Raw genomic sequence first — 25,345 nt, 5'->3', positions numbered from 1 at the left:
TCACTTTAAATTGGCAGACAACGTGCAGACATGGATTTGTTATAACCACAGTAGACATCAAATGTATAGTTAAGTAAAAGTATATGCAATAAAAAAAAGCATGGTTTGTATTTCTGTGTTTCATAATTTGTTCATCTTTAATAAATCCAAATAACTAGTTGGTTATTACTTGTTCTGCAATACCACTAGTAATATAAACTAAACTGTTAGTGTAATAATGGCACAAATCACTACGGATTGTTATCAAAATTGTGAATTCTAATCTGAAGTGCTGATGATGCAGAAAACAACCATATTTTATCTTTATTCGCGATTGGGTTTTCAGTCTGCCAAAATCTGGTTGCATTTGAGTTTGTTTTATCGGCTGAGAACGATTGTAACTAAATGAAAGGAAGTATTTCGACATGTTCTGGAGCAGCAGACAATCCTGGCAGGCCTGGGGTCCCTTCCTGCAGCTGAAGTTCAGTTCATTGGCCTGTGCTGACATCCTCTGTGCCAGTGCATTTGTCCGCCACAGTTCATAAGAGTATGGATTACTCCTCTAATCGCTCTCTAACGTCGGCGAGGAGGTGGAGGTCTGTTGAAGGAGGGGAGCCGAGTCAAATATGTACCCGCGTAGTGTTTTGTGGTCGGAGAGCTGTAAAGAGACCAGAGGGCTGTGGCCTCTCGGGTTTCCGCCAGCTCTCCGTGATGGAGTGCGAGCTTCTCTGGGTGCAAATCACGCTGACAGATTCTGGGCCGCCCCTGCGCTCGCCTGTATGAAAATTGGCGGTGTTACCTAGGCAACAGAGGGAAAGGCTTTTCAAAAGGAACATCTTGTCATTTTCTTTAATCCACTGCAGCTGGAGATTCGGAACACTATTATTAAATTGCAGTTGCTATGGTTACCAACATTTGTACCAGCAGCCGCTTGAGAGGCGCTCACCCTGCATATCAAGAGCCAGCTTCCCCCACCGCCGCCTTTTAGGGGATTCTGTTTTATTGCTGCATCCACAATATCAGACCTGTAAATGTGCTCGGCTCAGCTTGCTGTGCAGGAGCAGTCAACCCAATAATTTTCTCCTGAAATCTTTATTTGCTCCTCAGAATAAAACATGGTATACGTTCCTCTCACACCTGTGAAGACTTCCACACTAGAAACTACAGCCCGTGTCCCCTCGCTCTGTATTTGATCTTGCCCAAGACATGTATTGTTAGTTTCTGACATCCTTTGATGCTTTAGTCAGTCCTGATACCCAGTTGTGACTTTGTTTTTGTGTGCAGCTGTTTAGCCGATTCAACAGGCACAATGCCAACAGATTTCCTTCAGCTAGCTTTGAAATGTTTCCAAGTAAATATTTTGTTTCAATCTGCTCTTTGTCTCTTCTCAGGCGACTAAACAGCACACAAGGGGAAATCCGAGTGGGACCCAGTCACCAAGTAAGTCATTGTACAGCACACATCACCCAGCTGGACTTGAGAGATTTCTTTGGTGTCGGTTAGAGTTTTTCTTCCACGTTGGGAACAGCATGCAGCCTCTTTGTTACAAAGTTGCTTGGATGTGGGGATTTCGTTACAAAATAGCCCAAATCCAACAACTCTTCTCTTACCTCACAGATGCCGTTCAGTCTGATGTAAAGGTAGCGCTTGTCATTGAAGAAGTGGGAGCATAATAATAAAGTCTTGCCATTCAGCTTTACCACAATTCCTCCCACTCAATATTTAAAGCAGTTGTTAATAACATGACAGTTTTTTTTCGCAGTTCCCACCAGACAAATGATACTGTTAAAAGCAGCACATCTAAAACGTTCTGTCTAAATGTTAAAACAAAAATAAAATGGCAGGTGGGGATGCCAGTATAAAATATATACAACACTTTCTTGAGTAAACCCTGATGGAATCGAGCTCCTTTCAAACTGAACATGTGCAATTTACATACGAGTTTGTATTAAGTTGATCATTTACTGTAACGTTTGCATCTGCCTGCCTGAGTTGTTGTGAAACTGTACTGTAGCTTTGTGTAATAATAACTGTGAATACTAAAAAAAAAACTAAAGTAAGTTATTTATGTTAACGAGGAGGAGCAGTTCCACCTGTGTAAAAAAAGAAAGTCACCTGAGTACTGCATTTCTGTGTGTTGTTTTAAGATAGTCAATCATTGTGGCGGTAACTTGTCCCTGCAGCCACTCAGTGAAAAGTCGATGACAGAGGGTTGAAAGCTGATATTTTGTTCAAGCTTGCTTGCTATTTGTAGTGTGACACCATCTCTCCCTCTCCTTCTCCCTGGACCTAATTAGGCCAAGCTCCCTGAGCTGCAGCCTTTCCCTTCTCCTGGTGGCCAAGCCGTGAACGAGAACGAGGAGCTGGTCTGGATGCCGGGGGTCAATGACTGTGATCTCCTCATGTACCTTCGAGCCGCCAGGTGAGAACAGAGAGAGACAGGGGTTCAGGTCCTGCAGGGCTGCAAGGTCTAACCAACACGTTCAAGAGAAAACTCTCAGCAAGGAGGTCAAAAATATGTAACCCCAAACGGTGCCTTTGCCCTCCCTGTATTGATCAAAGCGTAGTTCATGTTGCATTGTAAACAACCAATCCGGGTTGAAATTGACATTGAAATTGAGCTAGTAACAGTGGCAGCAAATGATGCGTTCAGGCTCTGTTTAGTGAAAATGAGGATTGGGAGTAGGTACATTTTAACTTATGTGTTCGCATGTAATGTCGTAAAACGAAGTGTTGGTGAGAAACTAAATGCAGTTGTTTGAAGGAGATGTTTTCCCAGCAACATAAATGGATATTAGAGATGAATTATGACCTTTTTACATTAAGCTTTCAGCAGCTCATGATACATCATTAAAGCTACTAATGACAAGATTTATTTTAATCAATAAAAAATGCAATCTTTTATTTCCATAGCTTTTTTTTTTTTTTTTATGAAGAAAAAAAATATATACAAAATGACTATAACAAAGTAAAAGTACGTCATTTAGAATTTAGATTTTTGGCATGTTGGCGAAACAGAGATGTTCTGAAGCGTTGTGGACAGCTAACCAAACAACCGTGAGTGTTGTGATCCGTTGCACCACTAATGTGTGTGTATACATATACATAAAAGCAGGGAACACCAAACAGGCTTTTTAAGGACACCAAAACATTTGCGGTTTTGCCCAATGGCCTAGATTATTAGTAATTAGTATTAATAATAGTATACTTCTTGTCTACTTAATTACGCCATTTGTAATTTCTCGCCACCACTGTTAAAGTTTGAGCTGAAAATCAGTTGAGGTACCCTGCTTATAGACGTAAGACATATGTGAGACATGATTTAAAGTAAAAAAAGTAAAAACCTACATGGACATTAATGTCAGTTAAGGGAGATAAAACCCGCTCTGTAATCGTGTGTATGTTTTCATGTGGCTTTCATATGTGTTGTGTCCACAGGAGCATGGCTGCCTTTGCAGGGATGTGCGACGGCGGCTCAACAGAAGACGGGTGTTTAGCAGCCTCTCGAGATGACACTACTTTAAACGCACTTAACACTGTAAGTCGCCACGCAACAAGTCCAACCCTAAAACCACGTCGTCGTGGAGTCACTGCAGTTGAGAAGACTTCTCGTTTCTCTTCTGTTATTTGAGCGCCGATGCAGCTCTGCGGTGATGGGCAGTGATACGGCCCCTGAGCCCCCCTGTAGTAACCCCCCCCTCAGAGGTTTACAATGCATTAGGCGGAATGAGAGATTTGTCTGTCACGTTGACAATGAATACCGAGGAATCGAGCACAAGAAAGAGATTAGAATCATCATAAACAGGGCATTTATATTCCGAGTCTATAAACTGGAAAATTAACATAGCGGGCAGGTCATTGTCTCTCGACCTTCCTCTCTATTTGCAATTCCAATGAGTAATGCGTGTTTATTCTCAGAGAAAGAGCTCCAGCGCCGCCTGTTTCACCCAATCGAATATGACACAGGGCTTAAAGCTGCACGCCGATTGCTTGTCACTGTTTTGTTTATTTCTAGGCGGATTCCCGATGTTAAAAAATAAATCTTTAGTCGTAAAAGGTTCAGCCACTCTTAGACGTCGAATCTGTTTTGTAATACAAATCCGCTCCATAAAATGTGTCAATACAGCTCAAAATGTCCCTCTTGAGTCACTGCAATAAAAGTTGGCATCTGAGTAAATATTTATTTAATTACTGTATAAAACCGAATTAGAAGCTGACATTTTGTTGTGATGTCCTCAGCTTCACGAGAGCAGCTATGATGCAGGAAAAGCTCTGCAGCGTCTGGTGAAGAAGCCGGTACCCAAACTGATAGAGAAGTGCTGGTCTGAGGATGAAGTGGTAAGCTTGAACAATTATTATTTAAAAGATACAAGTTGGCGCACACAACAAATATAATTTAGTTATTATGGGTATTGTATAGTTTGCTTGATTTTAGTATTTCTTGTGTGGAAGCATCGGTCTGTCAGAGCTTGGTTTGTGTCTTTAGAGGGAGCTGTTGAGAGAGTTAAAACGGGGCTCTTGGCCCAGTCTCACCAGACATCAGTAAAAACACTCGTCGGTTTCCAGCTCCACCGAGGGCCAAGAGCAGCTGCATCCTGTTTATCACCCACACAATGAATCCTGAGTGTGGAAGTCTGCAAGGGGAAAAAGATTGAGGGCTGGTAATGTCAGCCGCCATTTGAATTTAGATGTGAATTTCACCGCAGCTGTTGAATGGCTAGAATTAGAAAATGGCAGCGCTCCTCTCAGATCAAACGATTCAACACGAACAGGTAGGAAGGAAGAATAAAAGTGCCGGATAACACCATGTCAAAACAACTGAGAGCTGCGGCTTTTGCCTGGATGCTTCACGACACACTGCCCTACATGTGTGTGCACACACACACTCCCATTTAAAAGATCACACGACTGATCTGACTGAAGATCTGAGGGAAACACGAGGCTTCCACCACGACAATTCTTCCAGCAATTTTTTCCTCCTCTGTTTTCCTACTTTGATATTGTTTGTTAATGCTGAAGCTTGGCAGTCGTTTGTTGAGCTTTGAATCCAGACACTCGGATCCACTGAAGTGTTTGTCTTGTAATTGAACATGATGGGCACATTTGAATAAAGCCAGAGCGCGCGGCAGGACCGCAGCAAATCACAACAAATTAATTCCGCTATCCTTTTGTAGACCAGTTATGAGCTCGCCTTCATTTATGTACGCTTGCTGGCGCCAAGTGATGGTGATGGTGATGGTGATGATGATGATGAGGAGGAGGATCAGAGCGGGTACCGGGCGTGTTGATGAGGCTTCATAGCCGCACACTACCACAGCCGGTCTAACAAAGACCACTGGTCAAAGATGCGCAGTAGGAGTTGTAGATAGCTGCATTCAGACAATGAAACAATCACTTCAGCATTTCACTTTTAATAAGAGAGAAATGTTGCTTTGCGATGTTATTCATGTGTAAAGATGTACCCTAATATATTCTGAGTGACGATACCGATAATGATATGTGGGAAAATCTCATAACGGTATATCGGCAATCTTGATCCCAGCAGATCCCTCACATTGTTTTTTCTATATAATTGTGCCCAGGTCTCATACTGATCGGGACATTTTACAGTATAAAAATATACCTCAGATAAACAAACTGGTAGACAAACTATTAATAAACTATGTTACTATCTAAATAACTTTAAGCCTAGTTTGACATTTCTGTGATATCATTTATAGTTTATTATTATCGGCCAACAAACAAAGTGTATACACTCGATATATTGGCCTGTGGGATTTATTGTTCGAGCCTGTTTACCACAACATAGCAAATGTATACAAATTTCATATATCATCAAATTCATGTTAAATGCCTGTAGTCCACTGTTACATGACATCAAATCAAACTCTAAACAAAAACCTTTATACCCAGCTAAGAAATGGTGCCTGCTTGAAATTTAGACAAAATAATGTAGCTACCGTTACCATCTATGATTATATTATTACCATAATATTGAACCTAAAGTCGCTAACATTGATTTATTGTCCTGAGCCCATATAATGAACTCTGCAGCCGGGGTCGAGGCGGCCGCAGAGTTGTCGGGGAGTCCAGCGCGCTGTTCAGTGGCGTCTGCGGGTGGAGGCGGTCAGCAGGCCGTTGGTGCTCCACCTGCCCCACAGTGTCCACAGCCTGGAGAGGCAGCAGCTTGGTGGTCAGCTCTCAGCGATCCGATCACCAGTGGTGCCTCTTCAGCGCTGCAGCCTTGAGTGACGGGTGTAACTGCAGCTCCAACCTTGACACACTCACGGAGACACTGCCGCTCTTCATTTATTTATCGCCTCTCCTCTTGCCTCTCATCCCCTCCAGAACGAGCTTCATTATTCCTGCCTGCTCTTTTTTTCACCCCAGCCCTGCATTCCTTTATAGATGTAAACAAAAGTGACAGCGGCGACCGCTGAAATGACAGAACTCGCCTGTCTGCAGGGTGACTTGCCACCCCCCACCCCGCCCCTTTGACTTCTCTTGCCCCGCTCCACCTCTCTTCTCTCCGTTTGCAGCTGCTGCCATAAACATAATCCTGAGCCTCGGTTCAACTCCCTAACTATAGAAAAATATTTATAATGTGTCCCCACAGATGGGACCATAGCCACGATCGTTCCTAAGACGCTTCATTGCTGTGATGACGGACGTGACACTGCGAAGGAGTGTTTGTTTCAACTTAATTGTCTTCTTGCTGGCAGAGAAAAGAGTTTCACTTCAGTGAGATGTGTTCCAGTCAACCCCTGAACAATGTCTTACTGTGAGATTATTATTACAACTCCATCACCTTGATGTGAGCCCCGGTCAAACTGTTATGCATCAGTAAAGGGATAGTTATTAAAGTTACTATAGATTGCATCAAAAGAAAATCTCTTAGGCTCTGAAATCATTTAAATCTAAAACCACCGATATGTCAGCACATCGACTGCGGTGCTTCCCCTCCGTGCAGCTGTGGAGGGTAGAGCAGTGGGTCGTTTAATCACAGAGAAAAGGGGAACGCAATCTGTTATTCAGGGCAGACAGTCGGATGTGGAATAGTCTTCTGTTGTTTCAGAAGTCTGAGAACACTTTTCTCTGTGTGTTTTATCAGAAGCCAACTCCGTGCTCACTGCTCACTCTCTTCACATCCTTTTGTGCAACAAAAAAATCCTCTTTGCATGTTTTTGACTTGTGCGCTGATGCACAATAATGTTACCACACTGAGGAGTTCTCCTGTCGGAACACCCACTTGTTGCACAACGAGCGGACAGGATATGATCATCAACTTATTCGATGGTTAATGAACACGTCTCGGTGACTCCGGTGCTACAGCTGGCCACTGCAGACACACCATGATGCATGTGTTGGGTTACAATGCTGGCACATGTGTCACGTTATGAAATAAGGGAGTGGATCAACAATTGTAGAATCCTTAAAATGGCGAATCAAGTTTTTGTCAATATTGATAATGTGGTTATCGGTTGAACAGACGGCATTGGAAAACCAAAAGGCGGCACAGTAACAGGCGTCACTTTTGTTACGTATTGTTTTTTGTAACCACAACCGTATCTATCTTTTTCCACAACCCACATCTTTTATAGCAGGATTATGAATGTCAGAATAATTTAAAAACCCATCGCACCCATCAATACCCTTCCTCATCTCACACCCAACCTCCCTCCGCCCACCTAAAATGATCTTTACGGCAATAATGATGATGATGATGATAATAATAGGTTTATTGTGTTCAGTTCATTAATAAACTATGATAAAAGAATCCATTCTTTTTTTTGAACAGAAATGACCGAAAATGCGTGTGTGTATATATGTGTGTGTGTATATATATTTAACCCTCCTGTCGCCTTCGGGTCAATTCATTCAATGTAATAATGTTTAATGTCGGTGTTCTTCAAACAAAAACAAAAAACAACACAAAACACACTCAAAACTATAAAAACAAAATTAATTTCTATTAATTTTAATAGCTGGGTCATATTGACCTCCAAGGGTAAAATAAAAAAGTAAATATTAAATATAAAGGGGAGGAGGGGGTTATTTGAATCGTCAAAAAATTGACAAAGCAACACAAGGGATAATGCAAATATTAAACCTTAAATTCTTACCGAGCAGATGCATTGGTTGTCCCACCTCAAGCCATCTTAAGATATAATGTGCCTCTCAGGAGTGTCAAATACAAATATTTTATTCTATAAATTATTCATTTAAATATCTCCTGTGTTGCGTCGTCTGTACCTTCCCTTCCTGCAGCAGAAGGGGGGGAGGCCATCAAAGGATTCTTTCACTCGCAAACTCAATATAATGACATTGTCTCCTCCAATGCAGCTGCTGTCATTCCTGATTGTAAATAAGTGGTGCTAATAATGCATCGGCCAACAGGAGGTGCCATATAAACAATAAAAAGCAGCAGCAGTCGAGCTGTGTGTCGCCATGTCAGAGAAAGGGCGGCTGATCTATTCCTCGCCCAGCTGCACTGTGCCGCGGCTTATCAGCGGCTGTGTCTTTAGCTGATGGATGGCTGGAGCAGGGGGCCGACAGCACGGAGGTGGAGGGAGAGGCTGGAGTAGGGGCCCCCCAGTGGTTGAACAAAAGCCTACGGGCTTAAAACACACGGCTCAACCACAAACACCGCGGGCGGATGAAACACAACATGTCGCCCTGCATCCCCTGCTGCAGGCGGCAGATTATATTAAAGTTAGATGAGCGAGCTTTCCTTCAGATGTTGGTCTGCAGAGGGAGATCCGTCTGCATTAGTAACGCTTGAGTGTCAACCGCGCTCCAGTGCCAGCAAAGCGGTTTGGGGTTGTTTAGTAACTAAATAGCAGGATGGGTGTGTGCTGGAATTTCCTGTCACCTTTTGTGTCGGTGCAAGCGGAAGGCGGCGCCGGACGTTTCTTTGCCTGCTCGAAGTTGGCAGAAGATCTTTGTGTTTTTTAGCAGGGGAAATAAAAAAGTATTTTCTTGTTGTTTTTTTGAAAGAAGGATTTCTTATCGAAGCGCATGTTTCCTTTGACATCGACATAGATTTGTGTCTATATGTGTCGCGTCAGTGCAAAGAGGACGTGAGTAGTCTAGTGTCTGTCACTGCGCTCTCCCCCGCTCTTCTTCAAGCATGTTATGATTTCCTCTCCGCACCCCGTGGCCAATCTTATTACTAGCTGATATTTCATAGCGGACAGCAGTGTTTTTTTTTCCCTTTTTGGTTTTGGCTCGCCGGCTGATTGTCCTCGGCTCTCCGGGTTTATACACTTCAGGCTTTAAAAGGTCATCTTTTAACAACAAGTCAAGTATAATTACTCCATATTGAGTGAAAGTGTCTTTGTTTGCTGCTGGACAGCCTTGTGTCCGTGTTGTCATGGAGTGACATTTAGCAGGAATGATGTCCCATGTGTGCGCCGGTGCCCGTTGGTCCTCTTGATACCATCTTTGTGCACATTATCTCAACCAGTTTTACAACTCCCAACAATCAACTCTCAAGCAGGAAGTGCGCACACACAACAATGGCCTATTGAATAATTTGTTCTCGTTCTCCTCCTCCCTTTATATACGTCTCCTCTCCGGCCTCACAATAGTGCTCTGTTAGTCTCCAAAAGGAAACTTAGGGCGGGCGAAAAGCGCCAGTTCTCTGAAACGCACTCGGGGAGAGAGAAGCTTGTTGTTTCTGCACAGCGGATGGCAATTTAATAGCGCTTCCACCCAGCCCCCTCTTCTCCTCCTCTTCTCTCCCTCGCTCTCTCTTGCACTCTCAGCCCCTCCTCCACCAGTGTGTTGCCTAGCAACGGAGGGCTGGAGCAGGGGCAGAGCGATTCAGGGAGCAGATTGGCGGATGATTTATTAGCTGGGCTGGCGAGCAGTGAGCCCAGGACTGGAGCCGATGTGCAGAGAGAGGGGAGGAGGGAACCGGCGAGAGAAAGAGAACGGAAGGGAGGGGGGAGAAGAGAGGGAGCGAGCACACGGCTCCTCTATGGAGACGGACGGGCAGACTGTGTAAATAGTACAGTTGGGGAACATAATTAAGGGGACATAATGAGGACAGACACTCGGGCTGCATGAGCAGGTCTCGTCATGGACTAGTCCTGCCGTCACTGCGAGGCCGGAGATCTCGATCCAAACTCTTCTCCTGTGCGTTCCCTCGAGGTGAAACCACTCTCGATTCGGTCAGCAGAATCGCCCTCCGTCTTAAAAAAAAAAATCGAAGGCCTTCCTCTTCTGAGAATACTTACTCACCTTTAATTATCTTGCTGACACTCAGTATCTCTTCATCCTTCTCCGGCTTTCTCTCACAAAAAAAAGAAGAATTTTCTTTAATCACAGCAGAGCCACGACCTCGGGGGTGAGACGCAGCGCCTTCACCTCCACTGCTGCTAAAGAGACATTCAACACATTATTAAAACGTGTCACTCGGGATGATTCACATATTGCTGCATCCTCCTTGAAACTTTGCACACAAACAAGATAATATCTCACGTGAATATTCACCTGGTTTTGTTGTCTGGTGTTCATCACCTGAGTCTCTGCAGGTGCGTCCCACTGGTCATATGTAGCTCTGTGTAAATGTGACTGACAGTCCAAATGGTAACCTGCTGCTAACCCCTCCAGTGGTTGGCGATGGGTGTAAGATGTGGGGGGGGGGCAGAGCTTGTGTTGGAGACGGCTCCATCTACTGGCTAATCAACCGCTACACCTTCGGTCTGATTAATGCAAATGAACTGCTGTCTCATGTCGCTGATGAGGAAGAGTTTCTCTTCGTCAGCTCTTTTACATCTAACGTTTTGGTCCGGCCAAGTTTGAGTATTTAGTCTGGTTTATACTTTTAAATGTAGTTCCTGGGGATAGTTGTGTGTTGCAGCTGCCTGTGTTACTTCTGTAAATCTGGTGTTTGTTCCCCACCAACATCGTGGCGTGTAAACAACCTCTGGTTACGTAACGAACATGACATGGAAACTGAACTCCCACCACCCGGGAGGAACTCCATGCCTGGTTTCCCCTCTCGCTTGTCTCCTTCCACCATTTCCGAGACCTTCCTCCGCACACGTCCTCCCAGCCTGCCTCCCCTCTCCGGCTGGCAGCTCGTTGCGTGTGCGCGCCTCTGTGTGTGTGTGTGTGTGTGTGTGTGTGTGTGTGTGTGTGTGTGTGTGTGTGTGTGTGTGTGTGTGCGCGCGCTCGCCCCAAAGCTCTGCGCGCTTTTAAAGGACTCGCCGCAGCTCCCGTTCCGATGAGTCGGGGCCGCTTTGGCGGAGCTTGAATAACTCTCCGTGGGCCGGCTGTCCCCGTGTGTGTGGGGTGGGGTGGGGGGAGGTTTAGAGGCGCGAGCCCGCTGCTTCTGCCTGCGCAGCGCGAGAGGATCGGGAACGAGCCCGAAATGTGCACCGTGCGCGACACCGACATGAAGCCCGCGACTCCGCTCCGGGTTTTCCAGCCGACCGCGAACCAGAGGCTCTCTTGCAGAAAGATCACATGTAAAGCCTTCCCCTTTGTAGTGGAAGAGCACAGAGTGACAAGCTATTTCTTGCTTGTAAAACGAAAAGGAGAAAAACAAGCAATGTGCGGTTGGAGCCGTTGTGGATTGTGCCCGTGCTAGTCCCGTTACGTGTGGCTGGCCGTGGAGCTCCGTGCCGCGCGCCCGGAGGACTTTCCCCTGCGTGCCGCTGGAGTTACTTGGTGGAGACGGATCCGTGAGGACCGGGGCTCGCCTCCGGAGCCAGAAAGTAAATCTGTTGGATGTCTGCTTCTCTGGGTATGAATGTGTTCAGCCTCCGCTTCTTGTGGCTCGCGCTCTGAGGCTCTTTAAAGGAGAATAAATGCATTTAGGTTGTTCCGATTTTTGCCCGTTTATTTATTTCTGCTGTTGTTGTTGTGTGCTCCTCGGGGCGAGGTGTTGGGATCGCGTTGAGTTTTCGTGTCAAAGTGAATCCGCGAATATAAAGTAGCAATTTCTGTCATGCCGTTCATCTCCGTTCACTCATGCGACGGTGTATTTGTTGATTTAAAAAAATTGTTGCCATGTTTTTCTGAGCTGTTGAAATAGACCCAATGTTCAGACAGGAATAGAAAACCACGCACAGTGACGCATTGGCTGTACAACTCCTAAGTTTAGGCTTTGACTTTAAACTTTTCACTATTCACTAACAAAACATTCAACATGGACACTGTCTATCATGCTCTCTCGGGAAATTATTATTATAAATTATAATTATAATTTTTTTTTTTTTACTGTATTTTCTTCGAGCGTCTCTCTACCTCGCTTGTCATTTCCTCTCTTGTTTTGCTTTTTTTTGACACGGCTGTGTTTTCTCCGGAGTTTGAACGGCGACAGAGATTTATAGATCCACATCCAACCTCCCCGACCACAGACGAGCGAAATGAAAGCGGTGTTTTGTTTTCGTGGTGTGAGCCTGTAACTTCATGCGGTTACAGTGGGGCTGACTTCACAGATACTAACTGCTCTCACTCTCGCTCTCGCTCTCTCTCTCTCTCTCTCTCCCTCTGTGAAACATTGCAGAAGCGCTTCATTAAAGGATTGAGACAGTTCGGCAAAAACTTCTTCAGGATCCGAAAAGAGCTGCTGCCCAACAAAGAAACGGTGAGGCGATTTAAATCTCCCTACGCTGTGGAAGTTTAGTTGTGTGTGTTATTTGTGTAATAGTCCTGACATGAGTGAAACGAGCTGCATGTGGTTTGCTCATAACTCGTGGAAAGCAGGAGCAGTGAAACATTGTTGGGGGAATATTTTGATCATAAGTAAGTACCGTCTGCTGCAGTATTGTCTCTAAATGTACTTTACAGACGATCACTGAAACCTACAGTTGACACGCCGAACATTAGTTAGCACGCTCTGTTTGTAAGTAAGTAGTAAACAAGTTGTGCAGATGTGATGTAAGCCACTGTTTATAGCACATCACGTCTCTAGTCTGAGGGCGGCCTGCTTTAGTTGTTCAAAAGTGTTCTAGCAGCGCTGGATTTTTCTTCATTTTTTTTACATTTTCTCCAACTTTTAGTTTCCTCTAAAGTGCAGCATAATGGCTACCACGGGGATTAAAAAGCAGGTTACGGCGGGATGTTTTTAAGTGCACAACAGGCAAGAATAGTTTTGCTTTAAAAGGAAAATATTTGTTACAAATTGAGAATACATTGCTTTCTCTTAAAGGCCTAATCTATCATTTTGTATAATAAACATATTAAGATGTGTTCACATACATGAATCAAGGTTTTAAGTTCAGGTTGTAAAATCATCTTGTGTGTTTCTTTGACACATTTTGTTAGCTGCCATCACCGGTGTCAACAAAGCTTCGACGGTATCATTTGAATAAGTTGCTGTCATTGTAAAGTACCGTGCTCTTCAGTTTACATGAAACAGATTATTGTGCCTTAAACTATTTTGAGGATTAAATTAGTATATCTTAAATAATGTGTGTTCTCACATTATGCCTCTGCTTTCTCGGTGGTTTTAAGATCCAACATCTTTGATTAAAAGAGACAGTGATTTAGTGTGTTGTGCTTTACAGAATTGTTGTAATTGTGTTGTTAACGGGAGTTTCCCTCTTATGTGTGCGAGAGTGTGCAAGCGTCAATGTGTTAATCATTACTGCATTTGACTTTTTTCATGGTACAACCAACAATGAAAAAACAGCCGTCAACCTTATTAAATGTGACTTATGCTGAAAACAAAACTGAGCAACTACATAGCCTTCATGCTGTTGGTCTTTAAGCTGACTTACAGCATTTTACTTTATTATTTTTCTGGTTATATCTGCACAAGGAAAACTCTCAGAGCTTTAGAAGTGGTTCATTCTTTAATCTCTATCCTATAAGAGGCAATAACGGGAACATGCTGTACATGCGTGGCTTCAAAGTCCTCCACATCTTTGACTTGGCTGTTAAATAATTCTTCGATATGCATTTTGATTCACGAAGCAGTGCAGACCTCGCTGTTTCTGTGAGGCTGCTCCTGCTGCAAGTGTGCAGATACAGTGCTGACGCAGACGTCAAAGGTGTTTGTCACACTTCCTGCCACTTCGTTTCCCTGTCTGCTGTGAGATGTCAGCCCTGCTCCTCAAACACGCCCTAAATATCATGTTATATTTGTACTTAAGAACTCGTCAGTGTCACCACCTTTGTGCTACATTTTTTTATTCCTCCAAACCAATTTGGACCTTTTTGAATAAGAGATTAAAGCGTACGAACAGTTTCCTCACTGAGGTTTCTTTATTGTGACTGGTTTTGAAACATACGACTAGTCCACTTGATTGGCTATAAAGGAGGTATTAATGTAATTCAACCTGGAGGGGGAGTCTCCTTGGCAGGAGAGGTAATAGACCTCCTCCAGGATCTAGGCCTTCCTCTACCACAGAGCAGAGAGATTCATTCCCCCCTCCAAATGGAAAATAAACTACCCTTTAAACATACGAAAAGAGAAGAAAATGACGGCGAGCCTGGGGAGGGTAGCCGCGATGAGAGGAGAAGGGGCAATATGGGGCGTTCGCTCGATAGAGACACTAAACAGCCCGGCTTGTCGTCACTCAGCAACAAATAAACTCTTTGCCTGTGATTGAACTTGCTATATAGTATTCACTGAGCTAGTGAATACTATATAAAGCTTATTTTATTTCCTACCTGCTTAATCCCAAATCCTATCGCTATATTTTAGCTCCTGTAAAAATGATATGAAGATGTTCCCATTATCTCCATGCTTGCATGCCAAGCCATGCAGAAAGGAGTGAGTCCTAGCCAGACCACTGTTGGAGAGCATGAAGCCCTCGGGCTGACATCCAGAGGTCCAGTGCGGTGCGTCTGCCCCTCACCGGTTCTCTCGCTCGCCCTTATTAGCCGCGCTGCCCCTAAAGCGCCAGCGCGGCTCAAACACCCGGCATGACGGGTAAGCACCCAGCGCTGTGTAAACACACCAGGCCTGACTCGCACTCAGGAATGCTTTATATAAAGTCACATAAAGGCCCAGAGGGGGAAGTGGGTGTGTCGTCTGACCGTCTGCAGCGAGCTTTGCTGCCACCATTTGCTTCACTGAAGAGAGGACGTCATGGAACATGAGCATGCTGCTTCCAGTGCTTAAACGACTGAATATGCTGAAATGGCAGCTCCCGGATAACTCTGCTCTTGATATTCTCACTGGAGGGGTTTTCATAAAAGCGTGGTCATAGAGGATATCAACACAAAGTATTTGTTCACTAGATTAGTGTCAGCTCTAGCTCAGTTTGCTGTGCAGCCAAACAGACAAAGTGACAGTTGAATATTAGATCCAATGAGAAAGAGCCCAAACCACTTCCCTGGTGGAATAGAGTACTGCAGTTATATTGCATATTTTCAAGAGCAAATGAGAACATAGTATTTAACTATTTGGGGAATTTAGTCAAATACTGAACAATCAGTTGTTGCCAATGTACTAAGTACAGTTTATAGATTATAAATCAATTAACTAATTTATTTACTTTATACTAATATCGCTGTGTTATGCATTTATGGATCATAAACATGCTTTACTTTAGAACACAGAGCAACTATAAGCTGATCAACTAGACGAGGCAACGGAAAACAATTTACAAGCATAGAACAAAAGCTCGTTGTGAATGAATCAGTTCATTTTTACCTCGAGGCTCCATCCTGTAGGTTATTCTCTTGTGACTTTACTCCATGTTTAAATATTTAAGTTACGGGCATAAAATTAGAATTCGCACCAATGGACTTAACCTATTGCATTCTTGTCTGTCTTTTCAAATGTGTGAAGAATTTAAATGTAAAATAATCAAAACAAGTTTATTCCTATGAATCTACTGTCAGCAATACTTTCGGCACATACCACGACAACACACCAGCTGCAAGTCAAGTTACTAAAACATTCAAATGATTCATAGCAGCACTTTTATGCTGCTGGCTCCGGCTTTGTTTTGGCAGGTGGAAAAAACAGATGCGATGTGTTTTTAAAAAAGCTAACAAAGGTGTAGCCCCAGAGTGACTTTTGGTCTTTGTTGACATCACACAAGTCAAACAATGCTGTGCGGCAGGTGAAGCTGACCGCAGGGCATGCCGATGACTTTAAGGCCATACGGCTGACCTGAGCTCTATGTCGGGTTTAACAAACGCTGCCCTGCTCGCGTCGACGATCGGACTAACCCGGCGGGGATATGCTGAGCGGCTCTTGCAGCATCTTGTTCTCTCTGAGAAAAGAGAGCTCGCTCCCCCCCCTCCCCCGCTCCCCCGGCCCTGTCATTTGCAGGATGGCCAACAGGAGAACAGTGTTCTCAACACAACCTCGCAGCAGATGTTTGCCCTGGTACAATCTGTACAAACGTCAAATTGAATTCATTGCCATGTCCTTAGCTCAGCAGCCAGGACCTTGTGGATGACTGTGATTATAAATACTTTGGTTCAAACACTAATTAAACCAGCTACAAACTACAGGGGCCTGGTCCAGTTGGCAGCAGCTGTCAGTGGTGTGACGGAACAGCTTTCGTGTTTGGTAAACGATATAACTTGTTGAGGCAGTGAAATTGCTGTCGGCTGATGGAAGCTCAACTGGCGCGTATTGATGTTCCTTTAGTCGACCACAGGCAGAGTGTGCACAAAATCTTTTTTCAGCCTAATAGACGGGGCACGGCGAGCCGGAGCTCCCTGTGTCATTGAGTTCTTTGGTAAGCTTCATGTTGTGGTTTTTGGGGACTACCTTATCAGCAGAACATGCAGGATCGGCCCTCCAGCACAAAGGCACTGTCGCCATCCAATCTGCGTTCATTGGCAAAAGCGCTTACAGCGGGAAAAACACGTGTGCTGATTCTTCAGCATGTGCATCCCTGACCTGTGAAAGCAGAGCTTATTCAGTCATTCTCCTAGCAGAAAGGCGTTCCTTTGATCACGTGCACTCTGCTCCACCAGCCAAGGTCCTTCCACTATTCCACAACTCTAAAGTCTACATCATTTTCATTTGACCTGGTATTCGCCAGAGACCTATAATCTTGCAAAAAAAAATCACATTTTGTATCTACGTATTTTTCCCATTGAATAGTTTTTTGTCATCTGTGTCCTATAAAGATTACATGAGCTAAAGATGCAACAATAATCTCAAAAGACTCGAGATAAAGGAACATGGCATGTGACCTGGCAGGCATCACACATCTGAATGTGACCTGCGTGTGTAGAGAGGTACCCCGCACAGTTACAATCAGCATGAGGATGATAGAAAAGTCAAGCACTCACTGAAATGATGCACTCAACCTGTCATGGCCGGTGAGGAATCCCAAGCCCGGTCGTTGAGCACATACATAATGATTAAACCGCGGTTTGATTTAGCGAAGAGAAATGCCCCCTTTCACCTCACTGAAATGAATCAGGAAGCCGTCCTCCCTTCTCCGGCTGCAGACTGTGGAGGAAGCAGGAGGAGCACAGGTTCATGCTGCACTAATGGATGTTTACACAACTCGCTATCAGCCAGCAGAGCCCAGACATCACATGCTCCCCGCGCGTTGCTGCCCAACACACTCAAGTTTCAGGCAGAGACTTTTATTTGCAGAGATTTTTCTTTTTCGGGAGGGTTGTGGTTGGATTCTATGTCGATTGTCCATTGTTATCCTCGACTGGCTCGTTCTGGCTCCGTCTCGGCTCTCCTTCACACTCGGCCCTCCCCCTCGTCAACTCTCCCCAGTTCTCTCCTCCTTCCCCTGCTCTTGCCAGTAACGGCCTTAACCGTTTGGCTTCACGTCAAAGCAGGGGCCTTTTGTGGCTCTTTGTCACAAATCTGCCAGGAAAAACAGAAACCATCTGTTCAGGCCTGGGCCTGAGAGGGGATGAGGGTGTAAATACACAAGTTTAGCCCTCAGCCTCACAGGACCACCGAGCCCAGTGGACGCTCCCGCACTCCCACTCGGCCTCAACCTGCACTCCCACCAGCAGTTCAACTGCAGGCTGCGGAGGTTTCACGGTGAACCTGATTCAGTCTATATCTTCCAAACAGGGACATAGGGTGGTTTACAACACGTGAGTAAAAAACCTGTAGACTCTTCCTTCAAAGTGCACTCGCCATTAATTCAATCGATTTTTATTTGAATGATGAGGTTAAAGCGCATTTTAACCTCTAACTTATTTGTATATACATTGTAAAAGTGTATTTATATGCCAGCAAAGGACGTTCAGCTCTTACTCTGAAGACTTCAGGATATCATTTTTACAATATATAGAAGAAGAGCACAAATCTTTGCCAGATGATGTAGAACTTGTTTCTTAGAGATGGTTGAGTGAAGAAACATTGCTTTACATAATCTTCAACCCTTTGACAATTTCTCACACACGTGTGCGTGCACAAACGTACACACGCGTGTAGACGACCATTTTAAGTGGCAACAACTGGAATGGAAGCCCTGAGTGTCGTGATATGAGGGTAAGCCCTTTCCTTGTCGGATAATCCACTGGCCAGAAAGCTCCTGCAGAGGGAAGCAGTCTAAAAGGCCTCATAATACTGAGCTTATGTTGTCACTATCTCATGTAATGTGGAGCGGCAGCCCACTCTCTACCGCTCTGCAGTGATTTAGAGCACTGCGGGGAAATTATGGTGCGGAGGCCAGGGCCAGTCTAGATTTCTATTTCAGGTACTTCATGAATATTTAGCGGGTGCCGTCCAACTGGTCTAAATTCAGGTTCTGTCATCATTTTATGAAGAGGCAACTTTCCTCTGAAGCCTCAATAAGTACATAACGTCATTGTACACGTAATCATGGAGAATAAACTCACAGCAATGAAAGTCAAAGGGCTGCTGTGGGCATATGGCAGCGTGACTACGAGACTTTGGGAGAGACAAGTCCGCAGTCCGGGTGAGAGATCGTACTTAAGCGACTTCAGGGGACACGTTTGACGTCAATCTGCCTTTGACATTAATTTACAGCACACAGCCTCTCAACCACATGCCGTGTTCAACTGCAGACGTCATAACTCCACTACACATCGAATGTTTGGCCCGTGATGTCTTGCATACATCTATCTTCATCAATCCTTTGTGAAAGTAAAATATATTTTGAAACATTACAATAAATATTTCTTTTGTTGGTGTACATTTAATTGGCGGGCCAGAGGACATGAGACTTGAGGAAAGCTGCTCTTTTTGTTTCTCCCTTTCCATTGGCCGTACTAGCTCATCAGTGCACCTGTTAATTCCCATTCAGAAGCCCAGGCTCATGTTTTCATTCTCCCCCGCCCAATGTAACGGTACTTGACACAGTGCAAGTGATGGAGAGGCAGGGTGACCTTTCCCCGTGTCTGCCAAGCTATTGTTGAGGCCGTGTCGTTGTCAGCCTGCAGCGAGGAGGCCGAGAGGCACCGCTGAGAACATTAAGCCCAGAGCAAAGCCAGCGCCCGGCACCACTCGACACTTTTGATCTGCACATTTCAATTAGATTTCACATCAGGGCGCCTCCCTTCCCTCAGTTAGCACCTGAGCGAGGCGCACAGGAAGCGCCTAGAAAGGTCTGTTACAAGCCTGAAATAGAAGCACAAACACATGGCAACATAAAACATCATATAATCATCTAGTATCAAAAGCTGCTCTGCTCTTATTGTTCGTATAATAGAACGTACTTTAAATGTTCCAAAGATGTTCCAGTTTCTTCATCCAACAGTTCTTTCTGTATTTTAAAGGATTCATACTGATTTGTCTCTGCTGTGCTTCCACATGTGGAAGCGTTCCCAGTGCTCCAGATGTGCTCACCTGCACCAGTCTGTAGGTCCAAAAAGCCCAAACACAAGCTGTGGAGCGCAGGGCACTTTGACTCTGGAGCACTGGCTCTGCCACAACGCCTCCATGGAGCCTGACACGCGAGAGGCTTTCTTTGAGCTCAGGTGCTCTCGGTAACACTGCTTGGCCTCATAAGAGTCCTGCAGCCACTGGTGGATATGAAATTCCCCTAAGAACCACATGAAGGGAGATCTTATTAACCGAGCAGAAGCCCGCAGAGTCGAGCTGCTTCTGCCAATCAAAGCCGTGATTGAGAACGACTTTACTCCTTAATGTCACAGACCTACTCGTATGTGATGAAGGAGCGAACACTGGCCAATCCCGTGCCTTTGTTTTCACGCAGCAAACAAAAGGAAACCAAGGAGCCTCGAGTAGTTTTGTATTTCATGAGATACAAAGTAAAAGCTGCAGTTAACCTTTACGTTTCGGTTCATAGCTAAATATTGCACTTTGAAATAATTCATTTAGGAGTTGAGTGAGAAGCTTTTCATAGCCGCATACATCTGTCCACCATTTCTTCATGTCCTTTCCTGCCATTGTTTGTTTAGGAACATTTTGATAGAATGTTAAATTGTTACTGTAAAGCTGTTGATGCATTTTAGAGAGCGATGCAACGACTAATTTATGTGGAGTTCTGAGCTGAAGCAAAGAAGGAAAACAGTCGATCGGCATTAAGCCCTGGCAGCTTTGTTGAACAGCAGTTTAACAGACCTCAGACAGTCGATGGTTGCCCTCTGGGCCGTAAAGATTACAGGTGACTTACTGCTCGCTCAACAATCTCACCTTCATGAATTTGTTATGGAGTCAACGCAGGGCCGCTAACAAGTGAGGGAGAAAAGGGCAACGCCCCACAGGAAACTACATAATTGTGCCTGACTCCTGTCGCCAATTTTCAAGGCTCGTGGATTACGAGTGTGGCCGGAAAGCGGCAGCTAATATGCCCCCGCTGCATCAGCAAAGTGCTTTCTGATCCATGATTGCATGTGTTAATGTTTCAGTTGGGTATTGATTTCCTGGCGGCCTTTTGCACACTGGATTTATCCGCCTCGCTCTCTGGCAAGCGCGCCCCTCCGAATGTTTGATTAAAGTTCAATTGACTCTTCAAGTGAAGGGGCGAGGAGCCATTTCACTCCCTATTTGTAGCGCCAAAGCTCTGCCTGACATGTTCTTTTGTTCCTATTCAAGCTCCTGCCACCCAGGCAGCCACCGATGCACTGATCCTAATGTCCCTGCATTCAGTGCGCCTCCTCTCTAATCCTGGGACAGACAGGGCCACAGCGTAAACACGGCCGGCCAGCGGCAAACCCTGGCATGGATTTATCCTCTCGATGGCCGTTCACTGTGAAATACTGCGCTGACTGCCAATGTTTCTTTTCCATATATTTTATTCAACCCCACTGCAGATATTTCACAGTGACTATTTCCAGTTTTTCAACAACTTGTCTAAATATACCTTTTAATGAGTTTTATTTCAGACACCTCTTTGCAGTCAAAGTAATGCCCCCCCCCCCATTCTTCCTCCTGTTTGTGTTGTTGTGTTGTCTTCGTCCGTTCTAACTGAATTTCTGTTCCGTGTCATTTCAGAGAGAGCTTATTACCTTCTACTACTATTGGAAGAAGACCCCCGAGGCAGCCAGTTGTCGAGCCCACCGCAGACACCGCCGCCAGCCCGTCTTCCGTCGCATCAAGACGCGAACCGCTTCAACTCCTGTCAACACTACCTCGCGGCCCCCCTCCAGCGAGTTCTGTACGTATAGTTGACCTCTTCAATGGAAGCAAAAGGGAAAAGGCGGAGACGTGGCCTGATGTGTTCTGGTGTTGGGTTTATGTGAAATGTGTTTGCTCTCTTCCAGTGGACCTCAGCTCCGCCAGTGAAGATGACTTTGACAGTGAAGACAGCGAACAGGAGCTGAAGGGCTACGCCTGCCGCCACTGTTTCACCACCAGTAAGGCATCAGTTACTCATGCTGGTCATCTGGACTTGCTTTGCTATTCCTGTCTCGATTAGCATCAGTGCAGGTCTGCACACACCAGACACTGTGTGACAGATGGCCATCAGAAGACGTCAGGACTAATTTGATCAAATCAGACATGAGCCCACAGCGTGTTCACTCTCTCCACCTCATTATCATAACCCCTCTATCCACACAGCTGGCTCCCAGTGCCAGGCACCCATCTGATTACACTTAGGTTACTGCCATCACAACTATGGTGTCCAATAACTTTGGCTTTACATTGTTGACCCACATAGACCTCAAATGTAAATGCAGTATTTAGGAAGAACAGAGTCCTACATTACCATTGATTCAGGAAAAGTAATATCTATCTCATTCCATGTTTAACTACTACTAACTTACTAAATGATATTCTCTATATTCAACAATATTATTGTAGTTGTGAGATCGTTTCTGTGTGTTGGGTGTTCTTGTTACTGCCTGTGAGATTGTGTTATTTCACAACTGTAAATGGCTTTCCTCAGCCTCCAAGGACTGGCACCACGGGGGTCGGGAGAACATCTTGCTGTGCACAGACTGCCGCATCCACTTCAAGAAGTACGGTGAGCTGCCCCCCATCGAGAAGCCCGTGGACCCGCCGCCATTTATGTTCAAACCTGTCAAAGAGGAAGAGGATGGACTCAGCGGGAAGCATAGCATGAGGACCCGACGGAACAGAGGCTCGGTACGCACACTCCTCTCTCTCTCTACTTTCACCTTCAGTCATCATAGTCTCAAAGTTATCCTTTGAGCCAAACCACAAAGCAAAACGCTTCTCATCTCTACACAAGCAGTGCAGGAAGAGTTTTGACATTCATTGTTTCAGAAATGTTCACTCGTCCATTTTTTTTAGAAAAAGTTAGATTTTAACTTTTAACATCTTCAGTCAATGCAAGTCATGATTCATGTTGACTGTGTTTGTTTTGATCAGATGTCGACGCTACGCAGTGGTCGTAAGAAGCAGACGGGCAGTCCTGATGGCAGAACGTCGCCCACCAACGACGACTTGCGCTCCAGCGGACGGACCTCTCCCAGCGCTGCGAGTACCGACAGCACAGACAGCAAGACCGACTCCATGAAGAAGCCCAGCAAGGTAAAAGCAGCAGAGACTGCTCCAAAAGCTCCTTTCTTTTTCTCCTTTGAAATGTACCTTAATGGCGCCGCTGCTTTGCTCCACAGAAGATTAAAGAGGAGGCTCCTTCACCGATGAAGAGTGCCAAACGGCTGCGAGAGAAGGGCGCCTCCGACACAGAAGAGCCCGAGAGGGCCAGCGCCAAAAAGTCCAAGACACAAGTGAGTCTCTGCTCTTTGCTTTTCTGTTCGGGTTTGCGTTTCATTGTGTTCGGACACTCATCCCTCTCTCTCCTCTTTCCCTCAGGAGCTGAGTCGGCCAGACTCGCCCTCAGAATGCGAGGGGGAGGGTGAGAGCTCTGATGGGCGCAGCATCAACGAGGAGCTCAGTAGCGATCCTAAAGACATTGACCAGGACAACCGGAGCTCCTCCCCGAGCATCCCCAGCCCCCGCGACAACGAAAGTGACTCGGACTCGTCAGCCCAGCAGCAGCAGCTCCTGCAGAGCCAGCACCCTCCAGTCATCCAGTGTCAGCCAGGCACCTCGACCGCCTCCTCGGCACCGCCTCCGCCGACAGCCTCAGCCTCCCCCACAGCAGCCTCCATCTCTCTCCCTCCCCAGCCCTTGGCAATCCCGTTGTCTCTCATCCAGTCAGGAGCATCCCTCCACCCTCAAAGGCTCCCCTCCCCACATTCACCTTTGACTCAGGCTCCGCCTCCCGGCCCCCCGGTCCCACCTCAATCGTTACCCAGCTCGCATCATGGGCCCATGCCTCCCTCTCCACATCCGCTGCAGCCTGGCCCCCCACACATGCCTCACCCTCTCTCCATGCCCCCTCAGGGCTTCCCAATGGGTCAGTCTCAGGTCCCGCCCCTGCCGATGTGTGTCCAGTCGCAGCAGAGGCCGCACTCTCCTCCGTCCCAGTCCCAGTCATCTGCTCCGCCTGGCCAGCCTCCCAGAGAGCAGCCCCTTCCCCCTGCCCCAATGTCCATGTCTCACATCAAGCCCCCGCCAACGACACCCATCCCTCAGATACTCCACCCACAGTCCCACAAACACCCACCCCACGTGTCGGCACCTCCGTTCCCTCAGATGCCTTCAAACCTGCCGCCGCCTCCTGCCCTCAAGCCCCTCAGCTCGTTATCCACACACCATCCTCCATTAGCACATCCACCTCCACTCCAGCTCATGCCTCAGGGGCAGCAGCTTCAGCCTCCACCAGCGCAGCCTCCAGTGCTCACTCAGTCCCAGAGCCTCCCCCCACCAACCAGCCACCAACCTCCAGCAGCCTCACACTCCAATGGGCCGCAGCAGCCGCCGTTCTCGTCCCATCCTTTCAATACAGTTCTACCTCCAACCGGCCCTCCCCCGTGCTCGTCGAACTCTATGCCTGGCATCCAGCCTCCGTCTTCCTCCGCTCCACCCTCCTCCATCTCCATGCCGCTGCCTGCCTCGGTCACTTGTGCCGGCCCGGGCCCGGCGCTCCCACCTGTACAAATCAAAGAGGAGCCTCTGGACGAGATGGAAGAGCCAGAGAGCCCGCCACGCCCTCCGAGAAGCCCCTCCCCAGAGCCTACCATTGTCAATACGCCCAGCCATGCCAGCCAGTCGGCGCGGTATGTTTGCAAACACCAATTTGTACCCAAACACGTCAAAAAGGAGAAAACATACAGCACCACTGTTATTCATCAGTTGTCTGTTAAGCTGCTTGCTGATCAGCTCCCAAACACATCCGACAACAAAGAGTCTTTGCCTTCCGATTTAAAGGTGTTGATGTCAGCAACAAATCAAATGTCCTCAGAGAAACAGGCATCCGACGCCACGATTAGCCCTGAGCTGTGAGGCTCACGGTGAGGAATTATTGGGGATGGAGAGCAGGGAGATTAATTACTGTGAGATGCGCGTGAACTGAGGCTTCTGAATATGAGTATATGGAGTTGCCTTGTGCTTAAGTGGCTCTCAGACTGCCAATGAATAGCAATGAGGGTTTTAATACATGCTCAACCTCGCGGCAAAAGTGATTGCCAGGGGAGTTTGTTCCCTTGTAAATAATAGACAGCGTAAGCTAATAAAATAAGCTCTCTTTCCTTCTAATGGAACATTATCCGTCCATTTAACAGGCTGAACCGAACATGAAAGTCTCTCTAGCCTCATTTGTTTTGTTTGTAACAATAACGAGTTCATGAACTTGCACAACCTGTTTTAATATTGGATGAGTAAATATTGAATATTTTATCTCTCCCATGACCACAGGTTCTACAAGCACCTGGACCGCGGCTACAACTCGTGTTCTCGCACAGATTACTACTTCACTCCACTGGCTTCATCTAAACTGGCAAAGAAGCGAGAAGAAGCTCTGGAGAAAGCCAAGAGGGAAGCGGAGCAGAAACTACGGGAAGAGAAGGAGAGGGAGAGGGAGAGGGAGAGGGAAAAAGAGCGAGAGCGGGAACGAGAGAAAGAAGCGGATCGAGCTGCGGTGAGTGGGTTTCTTTGGCCACCTTTTGTCCGCCGGTGGTTCCTTTTTTAAATTTTAAATCTCACGTAACGTGGCGT

At 46.1% G+C, this 25,345-nt stretch overlaps 1 protein-coding gene across 6 annotated transcripts in view; it reads left to right on the top strand.

Annotated features, from left to right (window-relative positions):
* Positions 1-25,345, top strand: part of rerea (arginine-glutamic acid dipeptide (RE) repeats a) — a 94,580-nt gene that overhangs the window by 66,229 nt on the left and 3,006 nt on the right. For 4 of the 6 annotated variants that reach the window (XM_056424264.1, XM_056424263.1, XM_056424265.1 and 1 more), the window contains 12 exons: positions 1,371-1,419; positions 2,277-2,401; positions 3,418-3,517; positions 4,219-4,317; positions 12,500-12,580; positions 21,311-21,473; positions 21,580-21,672; positions 22,206-22,405; positions 22,652-22,813; positions 22,900-23,013; positions 23,099-24,408; positions 25,046-25,268. In XM_056424264.1, the coding sequence (XP_056280239.1) occupies positions 1,371-1,419; positions 2,277-2,401; positions 3,418-3,517; positions 4,219-4,317; positions 12,500-12,580; positions 21,311-21,473; positions 21,580-21,672; positions 22,206-22,405; positions 22,652-22,813; positions 22,900-23,013; positions 23,099-24,408; positions 25,046-25,268 (2,719 nt within the window). Of the gene's footprint in view, positions 1-1,370; positions 1,420-2,276; positions 2,402-3,417; positions 3,518-4,218; positions 4,318-11,525; positions 11,735-12,499; positions 12,581-21,310; positions 21,474-21,579; positions 21,673-22,205; positions 22,406-22,651; positions 22,814-22,899; positions 23,014-23,098; positions 24,409-25,045; positions 25,269-25,345 lie in introns of those variants that run through there. The other 2 variants (XM_056424268.1, XM_056424269.1) reach the window with 2 other exon arrangements.

Source organism: Pseudoliparis swirei, chromosome 9 (genome assembly GCF_029220125.1).
Source record: "Pseudoliparis swirei isolate HS2019 ecotype Mariana Trench chromosome 9, NWPU_hadal_v1, whole genome shotgun sequence".
In the NCBI taxonomy this organism is placed as follows: Eukaryota; Metazoa; Chordata; class Actinopteri; order Perciformes; family Liparidae; genus Pseudoliparis; species Pseudoliparis swirei.
Note: the sequence above shows the minus strand (reverse complement) of the source record. Positions and strands in the feature narration are given on the sequence as shown.